Raw genomic sequence first — 14,352 nt, forward strand, 5'->3', positions numbered from 1 at the left:
GGCAAGACCTGCTACTGTGCACTACAAAAGCCTTGATCGCCTCCAGCACTAAAGGCACTAGCAAGATTTGTACTCATAACATTTGACATTTATAAAAAAGGGTATGTGGAGAGAAGAGAGTTGTGGCCTGAGAGAGGAGCTGCTCATCACTACTGTGTCATGCAGAATATTGTCTAGTCTACAAACTGGAGCAATCTTTGGTAGTCCCAATGACGAGCTGTTGAGCTTATAGCATACGATGGCCAGCTGCTGACTTTCACCCTGCAATACCACTCGTCTTCCATTTACTTTCTCTGTTACTCCAACTTAGAGACAATTCATATACAGAACACTTGTGCTCCGGTTATACAGTATGTTCTGTGAGTGTGTCTCAGTTTGAAAACCCCCAAAAAAAAAAAAAAAAAACAACTCCAGGCTACAGTATGTCTCCATCATCCGGGAGAAAAGAATGGGGGAAACAGTTGGGTGGGTGGAAATGAGTGTTTTGGCTGTGGGAGAATTGAATTAGCCAGATATTGTAGATGGGGAGATGTTCATTAGGAGCGGGATAAACATGGCCTTGAGAGGATTGAGCCCATTAAGTGTAATGACTGTGGCTGGCCAGAGCTGAGCCATACTCGCTGCCTGGCTGGCTGTCCCCACGCCAGCAGCATGATGACGACAGATGTATAGCAGTTTTACACTAGGTGGACTCAAACAACCACATTCAACAAGAAATTTGTTAGATTGCTTTGCAGATATTGATTAAAGACCATTGCATCAATACACTCTTTGGGGAAAAAAAGGTGCTATCTAGAACCTAAAAGGGTTATTTGGCTGTCCCCATAGGAGAACCCTTTGAAGAACCCTTATTGGTTCCAGGTAAAAACCCTTTTGGGTTTCAGGTAGAACCCTTTCCACAGAGGGTTCTACATGGAACCCAAAGGGGTTCTACCTGGAACCAAAAAGGATTCTTCTGTCGGGACAGCCGAAATACCCTTTCGGAACCTTTTTTCTAAGACCGTACCAAGGAATCAGGGAAGTCAACTTCTCAGCATAGCCATTTTCAATGACTCAAAATGTGTAAATCCTTTCATACAGCATAGTAACTCATAAACAGTCCTATCTGTACTACTAAAATAAAAACAATTGCCATTTAGCAGATGCTTTTATCCAAAGCAATTTACAGTAATGCATGTGTACATTTTTACATATGGGTGGTCCCAGGAATCAAACCCACTACCCCGGCTTTACAAGCACTATGTTCTACCAACTTAGCTACAAATGACCACAACTCCTTCTGCTGCTCAATCATCCATGAAAATAAACATTGCTGTACAGTTGGACTGACTATTCACTCACTAGACCACCATGCCAGCATTGACACCCATGTCAGGGATGTACAAAGACAGGCATGACATGTCTAAAGTTTACTGTAGACTGTCAGCGATGGGAGGGTCGAGGAGGACAGTAGACAATCATACAGCACATAGTAAGGGCGATCATGCAGTTTGGTAGGTTATGTTTTGATAGCATTGAATCATAGAATGAGTGCTTCTGCTTCTCCCCGCTTTACAGAGCAGTACAGTAGACCACCCTGAAAAGCAGGAGGCCAGGTGGTATGGTGATAAGAGAAGAGGCCAAGTCAGATACGAACACCTTTCTGGAGAAGCACATTGCCTCAGCATGTTACAGGGAAATATACAGAGTGAGCATTTGAAAATAAGAGATTATACTGTAGATATTGAAAATATAGCACCTTAAAAAGTGTGCTCACCAAGCGTCAGAGACAACAGTACTCACTGGTACACAGGCTCACACACACACACACACTAACTCCCAGTCTGGAGAGGCAGTTGCAGCTACTCCCAAAACAGAGAGAGTGAAAGGGAGAGAGAGAAAGGAGGGCACTCTGCCGAGGGAGCCTGCCTGCTGTCACATGTGTCTGCGCTCACTTCCTCTGTACTCTGGCTTCACTGGAGACAGACACAACCCTACACTCTCTCAGCCCATCTGGACCTGCAGGAGCCCCTATGGAATCTGGCCTCTCAATCTCTACACCTCTTTTCTGATTAAGATCATCTACAAGGACCTGATCCCAAATACAAAGCCTTCAGAGGAAAACTCAAGGGAGTAGCGATGGAAATACTTGGAATGAAACAATGAAAGTGGTCTCACATGCTGTACGAAGTGAAAGAAAATCCTTCCTGGAGGAAAATGCTGTGTTTGAAAGGCACTCTACGGGGCTCATCTTATCTCAAGGTCAGTTCCTGGCTAAGGAACGAGGAGATCCTTGTGCTCTGTGGGATGAGAGTTCAACTGTGGGGCATTAGCTGATCCTTCATCATCTCCCCCTCGTCCTCCTCCCGCTCCCCCTTTCATCCCAGACACACCATGTGGATATTATCTTTAGTCCTTTGGATTCTCAATGTCACCAATCTCACTCATGGTTATGACTATGATGAGTACCCGGGTGAGGAGGACACAAAGGTGAGTAACTAAACAACACGCTGCTGCTTTTGGATGATGTGTCATATTGTACGGTACGGATAAGAATTGGCCAGACGAGGCTCTTTCCCAATGAATCTTCATTATGCTCAGAAATCTGATTTCAGTACAGAAATAAATAGGCATGTGAAGGTAATAGACTACTGTTATTGACTAAATCAGTTTGTTGACTAAATTAGTTGTCACAATAGTTTTTTTTAAAAAGAGACAGGCGGTTTCCTTGTTACTCGTCAGTGCTTTCACTACAGCGGGTGTGTCTTTAGTTGGGCAATAAAACATCCTCCTCGCCTTGTGGCTACATTGTGCATCATTAAAGGTGAATGAGTTAGTCATGTTGTACCTGTCTACTTCCACTATTGAGGCGGGTAGTAGGCCATACCTTTAGACAGACGTCTGCCGTTGAAAAGGTTGAATGGAGAGGGACTGTCAATTTGGACAAAAGGAGACGAGTGAGGTTGAATAGCAAAAGTGACTAGGGATGGTTACAATTGAGTTGGCTACCTTCTTTAAATTGTGAGGTAAACTGACAATGGATTGTGTGTGATGATAAACACTCACCCTGAGCGATCGATCGTGTGGGAGGTATACACCGTTTATCTATTGGTCAGCCATGACCTCATGTTGCCAAGGGGATGACCTCATGTTGTGTGATCTGAGCAGGTGCTTACCGTCAGCCACAAGGGGTGACATTTGCAAGTCCAGTGGAACCGAAATCACACAAGCGGCTTACATAAAAGGCCACGTTCAAAATGTGAATACTAAACAACATTAGAAGCAGCTACAGTGCCTTCAGAAAGCATGCCCCTTGACTTATTGCAAAAAAAATTGTGCTACAGCCTGAATTCAAAAAGTATTCAAAAATAATAATTCTCACCCATCTACACACAGTACCCCATAATGACTAAGTGACAATAGATTTTTTTTTTTTTTTTTGTGCAAATGTATTGAAAATTAAATACAGAACCATCTAATTTACATAAGCATTCACACCCCTGAGTCAATACCTTGTAGAAAGCACATTTGGCAGCATTTGCATAGCTTTAAGAGCTTTCACACCTGGATTGTACATTTGCCCATTATTCTTTTAAAAAAATTCTTCAAGCTCTGTCAAATTGGTTGTTCATCATTGCTAGACAACCATTTTCAGGTCTTACCATAGATTTTCAAGTAGATTTAAGTCAAAACTGTAACTCGGCCAACATTCCCTGACTTCTTGGTAAGGAACTCCAGTGTAGATTTGGCCTTGTGTTCTAGGTTATTGTCCTGCTGAAAGGTGAATTCATCTCCCAGTGTCTGGTGGAAAGCAGACTAAACCAGGTTTCCTCTAGGATTTTGCCTGTGCTTATCTCCATTCCATTTAAAGCTCTCCCGTCCTTAATGATTACACACATACCCATAACATGATGCAGCCACCACTCTGCTTGAATATGGAGAGTGGTACTCAGTAATGTGTTATATTGGATTTGCCCCAAACATAACACTTTGTATTCAGGACAAAAAAAGTTAATTGCTTTGCAACATTACTTTAGTACCTTGTTGCAAACAGGATGCATGTTTTTTTTGAATATTTTAATCTGTACATGCTTCCTTCTTTTCACTCAGTCATCTAGGTTAGTAGTGTGGAGTAACGACAATGTTGTTGATTCATCCTCAGTTTTCTCCTATCACAGCCATTCAACTCTGTAACTGTTTTAAAGTCACCATTGGCCTCATGGTGAAATCCCTGAGCGGTTTCCTTCCTCTCCGGAAACTGAGTTAGGAAGGACACCTGTGTCTTTGTAGTGACTGGGTGTATTGATACACCATCCAAAGTGTAATTATTAACTTCACCAGGTTCAAAGGCATTTTCAATGTCTGCTTTTTATTTATTTTTACCCATCTACCAATAGTTGCCCTTCTGTGCAAGGCACTGGAGAACCTCCCTGGTCTTTGTGGTTAAATCTGTGTTTGAAATTCACTGCTTGACTGAGGAACTTGTATGTGAGGTAGTCATTCAAAAATCATGTTAAACACCGTTATTGCACACAGAGACCATGCAATTTATTATGTGACTTAAGCACATGTTTACTCCTGGACTTATTTAGGCTTGCCGTGACAAAGAGATTGAATACTTATTGACTCAAGACATTTCAGCATTTCATTTGGTTTTAATTCACTTGTAAAAAAATAAAAATAAAAAATGTTTTAGATTAAAAAAAAACTTATTCCACTTTGTGTATAGGCCAGTGACAATTCAGGCTGTGACAACAACCACATGTGGAAAAAGTCATGGGGTGTGAATACTTTCTGAAGGACCTATAATGTATATTTGAAAATGTCTGATAGTGAACTCAAGGCTTTCATCTGAAAATGGAGACCTTTGATTGTAACAGACATAATAACCTTGTTCCTTATCTCTAGGAAAGAACTTGGCTGATCTCAATGGAAAAAAATATGATCTTGCATTGCTTTGTTTTCCCTGGGCTCAGACAGACACAGTGCTCCATACTGGCTCAGTTTCCATTCCATCCCTGACAGAAGTGACAGTCTAGCATTACCAACCTGGGGGAAAAAAAATAACAGCATTTGTTTCCATAAGAGATAATGACAAGGTAGCACCCAGGCTGCTTGGTGGGTGTTGATCTCTGAGGCAGACAGTGATAATGTTACAGTGACGCCCTTAGGGTTCTTATCGTAGTAGTGACAGATTACAACTTAGTTACAGACAGTTCTGACTTATCAAATGGTCTTTATTACAAACACGTTTTTTTCTATATGTTGAGATACCCATCCGTGTCATTTGATATATTCTTTTCTACATAATATATAGCAGTGGATGATCAACATAAACTGAATTTTGGTAGATCAAAGATATGAATTTGATGTTCTCATTGCTCATTTTTCCGATTCCTCATCAGGCCCCACTGGTTGGCGAAGGTATTAGTGGTTTGGACACCGTCTCCAATGTGGACGAGCTGGTGGAGCTGTTGTACCCAGAGTACAGTCTGGTGCAGCACTGCCTACGTAGGAAAGCCTTGCGCACCTCCCCTCCTCTCCATGCTGAAGACGATATCTGGGCCTGGGGCAAGCCCAGGGAGCTGGCACTGGTCAAGTCTGACAGCACCATTGAAGGTAAGGCTCTTTGGTCGAATGGCCCTAACAGCAGCAAACACCAATTGAGAGAGAACGTTGTCTGCCTATCTCACATGGGGGAACTGCTAGTGTGATAGCCCATTTCTCTTCCCCCCCCAAACCCACAGATGGGAGCAGTACAGCTGTGTGTCGTTGTTAAAAAAGGAGAGAGAAAAGCCTGTTCTTGTTTTCCTAACAGTTAAAGAGGCCCCTCACTCTTCCCTCCTCACTCATCAGAGACTGAGGGTTCTCTCTCTGCGCTCTAGTATAAACTAGCTGTGTCTGCTTCCTGATCACAGGAGCTCATCACAGAAGATATAGGCCCTACTGGAGAGCTGATTAAGGCTGAGTGGACCCTTATAACCTAAAGGACAATGAAAGGAGGTGGCCTGGCCTCAGTTCACCCATTTACACAACAGACCTCCAGATGCCATTGAGAGAAAGTTGTAAAAAGGGCACATTACAAAACTGTTATTAATCTTGCTCCATTGCCTTTCATTGACCAGCCCCAACCTCTATGAAATGATGCCAGAAACAATTCAAAGAAAGGACATCAGATCCACAGACTAAAATTAAGCAAACAGTCAGCTCCAGTGACTAAAAGTCTTATGAAGGAAACAGTCACGCTGGACAATCAAACAGTCACGCTGGACAATCAAACAGTCACGCTGGACAATCGACCAGTCACGCTGGACAATCAAACAGTCACGCTGGACAATCAAACAGTCACACTGGACAATCAAACAGTCACACTGGACAATCAAACAGTCACGCTGGACAATCGACCAGTGGCAGAAAGTAGGACATCAGATTGAATTAGAAGACATTAAACAATGATACTTTACAAGAGACATCCCAAGATGAAAGAGCTGGGCAAACACAGCCACCTATTGTGTCCTTCCATCAGACAATAATAATAGATGTTTATTGGCCAGACGCCAAGTTGTCTAAAAAGTTCATATCATTAGGGGTTAGCTTTTCTCATTCTCCTCTCTTTGAGTATTTGCAGTCTGTTGTCCTCATATTCTGTTACCGAGACAAATTGCACATTGTAACAGTGATCATCCGACAACAGAAATTGCACTAAAAAGGAAATTATTTGTTGAATTCAATCTTTTAAAACATGGACATTACTCTTACATACACAATGTGGCTTAGTGGGTGGCAGTGTGGTTCTGTGGTTAAGTTATTGCGATGGGCTTTCCAAAAGGAAATTGCCCTTTACAAATCCAACCAAATTTGTAGGTGGGGGACGCTGTCGATGAGGTTGCAACCAATTAGCGCAGCAATATAGCCTAATCATGCAGCTACATTATTACCTGGGTGGCTGAAGATGGTCAATAACAGAATGTTCCTGACGATTCTATTCCACATTAGTCAGGATTAGTTATTATTCTCTAGACCTTGGTGGTCCTGTGTGGCTCAGTCGGTAGAGCATGGTGCTTGCAACGCCACGGGTTCGTTTCCCGCTGGGACCACCCATACGTAAAACGTACGCACGCTCATGTCGCTTTGGATAAAAGCGTCTGCTAAATGGCATATTGTATTTTATCATCCCTGATAACCTGTCTCTGCTAACACCACTCCATACATCCCCAGTCATTCTGGAGGAGATCCAGCGTACCATGTGTACTCCTCGGGAGGTGTGTCTGGAGGTGTCTAAGGAGTACCCGGAGAGCACCAGTCACTTCTACGTGCCTCGCTGTGTGTCTGTGCACCGCTGTGGGGGCTGCTGTCCCCAGGAGGGTCTGTACTGCACCAACACCAGCCACATCTACATCAACAAGACGGTGAGCAGCGGAGGACAAACTAAATATCATTCGACATTTTAAAATGACGCTACTGTACAGCGTAACACTTTACATCAAGTCGCTCTTATACCCGCGTTGTACCAATGGCACAGCTGTAGTAACAACATTGTATTCAATAGATGCCGAATCCGAATGTTAGTCATTGACACCGTGTTGTTTTCCCCTGTGGCCTCAGCTGGTGGAGTTGTCTCACCGTGACCGCTCTATGGTGATGGTGGCGTTCGTCAACCACACGTCCTGTGAGTGTCTGTCCAAGAGGCCCCTGCACTCCGTCATCAGGAGGGCCGCTGCAGCTCACCTCACCGTGTGAGTGAGTAGTGAGGACTAGTCCACTTTAAGACGTAACCTCTGATGCTGCCGATCGAGACACAATGTGCGCACACACACACACACTTCATTATTATTAAAGGCCCAGTGCAGTCAAAAAATGTGGGTTTTTCCTGTGTTTTATATAGACGGGATGGCTGACAACGTCACAAAATTTATGCGTGCGCATCGATGGGGCCGGAAGCCTTGCCAACAACTGTAACCACTCCCAGAAAATACATTTTGTTTATTTTTTTTACAATTTTAATTGAAAACAATCACAGTAAGGTACTTAATAGTTACACAGAAAATATTTGATATTGAGATAAAAATGGCTGCATTGGACCTTTAAGGAATACAGTATTTGGTTCATATTAAACAATATCGTCCAGTTTTAATGCAATGTAATAATATAGCTGACTGACTAAGCCAAGGATACTAAACCATGCCATCTAATCCTATTTTATGTGGACCAGCATCTGACGATGCAAGTGAATGAGCTAGACCATCAGCTATTCCGTCACAAGTGCTTTGCGTGTGCATTTGCTTTTGAACTGAGGCCATGGAGAAGAGGCCATGTTTCCCCCTGCTCTCTCCTCGTCTTTCTGTGTCCAGCCTAACTGCTCCAGACGGCTGTGTGTAGGCTGTCTGCCAGGCCAAGGCCAGCAGGGAGGAGGGCCAGGGGATTCAGTTCCCTCTCACAGACCGCCCATGGTGTCCAGCCCATTCACAGGAATGCTTTGTGAGAGTAGCAGTCCCCCTAAGCCAAGACCTCTGATCTGATCCTGGCCTGTGTGTCCCTCCTTCCCTCTCCAGGTGTTCCCCGCCAGATGTTCCCTGCAGTACAGGACTGGTCTGGGACCCCACCAGCTGCCTGTGTGTTCCCATGGACACAAGCCCCTTCTCAGAGAGAGAGCTAGGTAAGTTAAACTAGCCCGTACCCATACAAACCCGGTACAGTCGTTTCCGTTTGCCAACACAGAGAGATACTGTAGCCCATAGGTCAGGGAGTTGGTAAATGAGAATGATATAATGCCTCGCCGCATTGAAGTGAAATGTACTAAACCACATGTCTGTCTAGAGGTCAAGAAGTGACACTAACTAGCCTCTCTCTTCTCCACCATCTGTTGCAGAGCCCCTGGAGTCAGCCTTGCTGGAGCTGTGTGGCCCCAACAAAGTCCTGGATGAGGACAGCTGTGAGTGTGTGTGTCAGAACGGTCTGACGGAGGCCAGCTGTGGGCCAGGCTGGCGTCTAGACCAAGAGTCCTGTGAGTGTCTCTGTGAGGACCAACCCGGCCCAGGGACCTGCCCACCCAACCAACGCTGGGACCCAGATCTGTGTGGATGTGTGTGCCGGGCAGAGTGCCCCCGTAGCCAGCCTCTCAACCCAGAGACGTGCCTGTGCCAGTGCAGGGAGAGTCCCCACACCTGCCTGCTGCAAGGCAAGAGGTTCAACGCACACAATTGCAGGTAAAACAATTGACTCAAAAACACAGACAGCACAACAGAAGAGGCTGAAAGTTCAAACACTTCACATTTCATTAGGCCTCATGACTCCGGTGGACATCCCCATTGCCATTTCTAGAAAACTATTCCCAGAACTATGATGCGGGTCAAAGTAATAATATGCGCTTGACCTAAGTGTGACAACTTGGGAACACATAGTACAAAAGCTATAACTGCTATAGCTACAGGTTATTTTAATTTGGCAAGAACAACACACAACCTGTTCCACTTAAAGAGGAGACCGAGAGGAATTCAATAGACGAAACTCAAACTCAGTGTGAAGTCTGAATCCAGATACTGTATCGGTATCATGAGCAATATGTATTTCAGGGGAATCTGTTCAAACGTAATGATAGTTATACAAATATTATTTCACACTTCCGGATAATGACAAGACATTAATGTGCAGAACTACTCCAGCGTGAGAATTCATATCCTGTTTACGTCCCTTTACAATGAATCTGGATAAGCGAGGCAAGGCACCTGCCACATTTCTTTGGAATGTAGAAACCAGACTTTCCAGAAAGCTCAGAATTCCCCTCTTGCGAGAGATTAAAAATAATGTTTTATGTTCTATCCAAACAGCGGAAAGAGTTAGACCATGTTTTATCAATGAGACAATGGGGATTGGTCCGAGATCACACACACAACTCGCTTACACACGCAGGGTCATGCAAGTGGGTCACAGTTGAGTTGAAGCTACAGTACATTGCGTAAAACCAACTGTTCTATCGGTTTCTCTTCCCCTCCACCAAGCTGTTACCGGCTGCCCTGCAGAAAGCCACACAAGAACTGTCCAACTGGCTTCTACTACAGCCACTACGTCTGCCAGTGCATACCCAACCACATGAGGTCAGAGGAGTGGAACTGACAAAGCTGGTGTCACTAGCACTGGTGCCAAACTGCAATGTACTGTAACTGTATGATGAAATAGAGCAGAAATGAAGGCTGACCTGACCACAACCATTGTCCACATGGGCCGGAATAGAGAAGAAGGTGTGGCAGAGAGGACACTGACCAAATGGTATTCTATACTCAACAATAATATAAACACAACATGTAAACTGTTGGTCCCATGTTTCATGAGCTGAAATAAAAGATCCCAGAAATTTGATATTTGCACAAAAAGCTTATTTCTCCCCCCCAAAAAAACACATTTGTTTACATCCCTCTTAGTGAGCATTTCTCCTTTGCCAGGATAATCCACCCACCTGACAGGTGTCACATATTAAGAAGCAGATTAAACAGCATGATCATTACACAGGTGCACCTTGTGCTGGGGACAATAAAAAGTCACTCTACAATGTGCAGTTTTGTCACACAACACAGTGCCACAGATGTCTCAAGTTTTGAAGGAGCGTGCAATTGGCATGCTGAATGCAGGAATGTCCACCAGAGTTGTTGCCAGATAATTTAATGTTAATTTATCTACCATAAGCCATTTCCAACGTGGTTTTAGAACATTTTGCAGTATGTCCAAACGGCCTTACAACCCCAGACCACGTGTAACCACGCCAGCCCAGGACATCCACATTCGGCTTCTTCACCTGCGGGATTGTCTGAGATCAACCCCTTGGACAACTGATGACACTCAGGATTATTTCTGTCTTTAATAAAGCACTTTTGTGGGGGAAAACTCATTCTGATTGGCTGGGCATGGCTCCCAAGTGGGTGGGCCTATAACCACCCAGGCCCACCCATGACTGCGCCCCTGCCCAGTCATGTGAAATCCATAGATTAGGACCTAATGAATTTATTTCAATTGACTAATTTCCTTATATGAACAGTAACTCAGTAAAATCACTGAAATTGATGCATGTTGTTTTAATATTTTTGTTCAGTATATTTCTAGGTCTGTGAGGAGGAGCCATTTAACTGATACAGCTGTGAGGAGTTCCCATTATTTTTCACTCAGGGCCCCCTAATACAAAAATGTAAGCTGACATGCCCCCTCCCCCTCTGCCGACCGCCCCACAGTTTGGAAGCCACTGATTTAACCAATTCAGTTAAGAGGAGTCATTTAACTAATTCGGCACATGAGAATGTACTGAAATGGTCCCCAAAAGAGTAAGAAACTTGTAACAGATGACTTGTGTTTTTATGTCACTAAAATAACATGTAATGAACAAACCCAGTCCTTTGTAACAATCAGTGTGTTATAAATTATAACGTTTTGATCTGTGAGAAGTGACAAAGCAACTCGCTGTAACTTTTGTAATAAATACAAACAATAGCTATGTTTGCAATGTACAGCAAGTACGTAGGCTATATGTATCTCAAAACCCTTTCACATTCCCTCTACAACACAACATGGAGACTAGACTGTGGGAATATTTTCATAAATTCTCCTGATAGGCCATGATCAACATGTTCTCCATCTTCAGGCCAGGGAACATAAAATGGAGCACAGTCCCCATTCCACAATTATCAACATTATGTAGTTGTCTACATACTGCAGTCATGGACATCATTGACATTGCCTCAGATACAGTGGCTTGCGAAAGTATTCACCCCCAATGGCATTTTTCCTATTTTGTTGCCTTACAACCTGGAATTAAAATGTGTGTGTGGGGGGGGTTGTATCATCTGATTTATACAACATGCCTACCACTCTGAAGATGCTAAATATTTTTTATTGTGACACAAACAAGAAATAAGGCACAAAAAACTGAAAACTTGAGCGTGCATAACTATTCACTGCACAATTACAGCTGCAAGTCTCTTAGGGTTTGTCTCTATAAGCTTGTCACGTCTAGCCACTGGGATTTTTGCCCATTCTTCAAGGCAAAACTGCTCCAGGTCCTTCAAGTTGGATGGGTTCCGCTGGTGTCCAGCAATCTTTAAGTCATCAGACAGATTCTCAAATTGGAATGAGGTCTGGGCTTTGACTCGGCCCTTCCAAGACATTTAAACGTTTTCCCTTAAATCACTTGAGTGTTGCTTTTGCAATATGCTTAAGGCCATTGTCCTGCTGGAAGGTGAACCTCTGAAACAGGTTTCCCTCAAGAAGTTCCCTGTATTTAGCGGGATCCATCATTCCTTCAATTCTGGCCAGTTTCCATTATGCTGAGGATGAAAAACATCCTCAGCATAATGCTGCCACCACCATGCTTCTCTCTGGGGATGGTGTTCTCGGGGTGATGAAAGGTGTCGGGTTTGTGCCAGACATAGCGTTTTCCTAGATGGCCAAAAAGCTCCATTTTATTCTCATCTGACCAGAGTGCCTTCTTCCATATGTTTGGGGAGTCTCCCACATGCCTTTTGGCAAAAACCAAACGTTTGCTTATTTTCTGGCCACTCTTCCATAAAGCACAGCTCGGTGGAGTGTACGGCTTAAAGTGGTCCTATGGACAGATACTCCAATCTCAGCTGTGGAGCTTTGCAGCTCCTTCAGGGTAATCTTTGGTCTCATTGTTGCCTCCCTGATTAATGCCCTCCTTGCCTGGTCCATGAGTTTTGGTGGGCGGCCCTCTCTTGGCAGGTTTGTTGTTGTGCCATATTCTTTCCATTTTTAATTATGGATTTAAACAGTGCTCCGTGGGATGTTCAAAGTTTCTGATATGTTTTTATAGCCCAACCCTGATCTGTACTTCTCCACAACTTTGTCCCTGACCTGTTTGGAGAGCTCCTTGGTCTTCATGGTGCCTCTTGCTTGGTGGTGCCCCTTCGCTTAGTGGTGTTGCAGACTCGGGGGCCTTTCAGAACAGGTGTATATATACTGAGATCATGTGACACTTAAATAAAGTCCACCTGTGTGCAATCTAACTAATTATGTGACTTCTGAAGATAATTGGTTGCACCAGATCTTATTTTTTATTTATTTTACCTTTACTTAACTAGAGTCAGTTAAGAACAAATTCTTATTTTCAATGACGGCCTAGGAACAGTGGGTTAACTGTTTGTTCAGGGGCAGAACGACAGATTTGTACCTTGTCAGCTCAGGGGTTTGAACTTGAAACCTTCCGGTTACTAGTCCAAAGCTCCAACCACTAGGCTACCCTGCCGCACCCGGGGGCTTCATAGCAAAGGGGGTGTATACATATGCACGCACTACTTTTCTGTTTTTTATATTTTAGAATTTTTTTAAACAAGTTACTTTTTCATTTCACTTCACCAATTTGGACTACTACAAAAATCAATTTAAATTACAGGTTGTAATGCAACGAAATATGAAAAATGCCAAAGGGGATGAATACTTTGCAAGGCAGTGTACAGTATTTGCTGCATTTAAAATGAGTTAAAAATGACATTTATATTTATTGTAAGTGACCCTGCACCTCTCTGAGATGACAAAGTCATGATGTAATTGGGAAGGAAGAAAATAATACCTAAAATGTAAGACCCATGCATATACTGTATCGTACAAAATGTGTGACTTAACTTGTGTGACATACTGTAGTCAGTGGTGACTGTGAATGAAAAGTGTGTCTACACTACATGGCCAAAAGTAAGTGGAACAATTAATTCCAAAATCATGGACATTAATATGGAGTTGGTCCCCCCTTTGGTGCTACAACAGCATCCAGTCTTCTGGGAAGACTTCCCACTAGATGTTGGAACATTGCTGTGGGGACTTGCTTACATTCAGCCACAAGAGCATTAGTGAGGTTGGGCACTGATGTTGGCCGATTAGGCCTGGCTCGCAGTCTGCGTTCCTATTCATCCCAAAGGTGTTCAATGGGGTTGAGGTCAGGGCTCTGTGCAGGCCAGTCAAGTTCTTCCACACAGATCTTGACAAACCATTTCTGTATTGACCTAGCTTTGTGCATGGGGGGCATCGTCATGCTGAAACAGGAAAGGGCCTTCCCCAAATGGTTGCCACAAAGTTGTAAGAACAGAATCTTCTAGAATGTCATTGAATGCTGTAGCCTTAAGATTTCCCTTCACTGGAACTAAGGGGCCTAGCCCGAACTATGAAAAGCAGCCCCAGACCATTATTCCTCCTCCACCAAACTTACAGTTAGCACTATGCATTGGGGCAGGTAGCGTTCTCATCCGCCAAACCCAGATTCGTCAGATGGTGAAGAGTGATTCATCACTGCAGAGAACAATTTTCCACTGCTCCAGAGTCCAATGGCGGCGAGCTTTACACCACTCCAGCCGATGCTTGGCATTGCACATGGTGATCTTA

General features: G+C 43.7%; 1 protein-coding gene across 1 annotated transcript; it reads left to right on the forward strand.

The window, feature by feature from the left end:
- The first annotated feature begins 1,886 nt into the window (after positions 1-1,886).
- On the forward strand, positions 1,887-10,335 carry LOC112229039 (vascular endothelial growth factor C). Its single transcript, XM_024394921.2, has 7 exons — positions 1,887-2,469; positions 5,385-5,598; positions 7,198-7,388; positions 7,585-7,715; positions 8,532-8,635; positions 8,849-9,185; positions 9,978-10,335. The coding sequence occupies exons 1-7, from the start codon at positions 2,374-2,376 to the stop codon at positions 10,090-10,092; spliced, it is 1,188 nt and encodes a 395-aa protein (XP_024250689.1). The 5' UTR covers positions 1,887-2,373; the 3' UTR covers positions 10,093-10,335.
- Positions 10,336-14,352: the final 4,017 nt, after the last annotated feature.

Source organism: Oncorhynchus tshawytscha, linkage group LG30 (genome assembly GCF_018296145.1).
Source record: "Oncorhynchus tshawytscha isolate Ot180627B linkage group LG30, Otsh_v2.0, whole genome shotgun sequence".
NCBI classification, from domain to species: domain Eukaryota; kingdom Metazoa; phylum Chordata; class Actinopteri; order Salmoniformes; family Salmonidae; genus Oncorhynchus; species Oncorhynchus tshawytscha.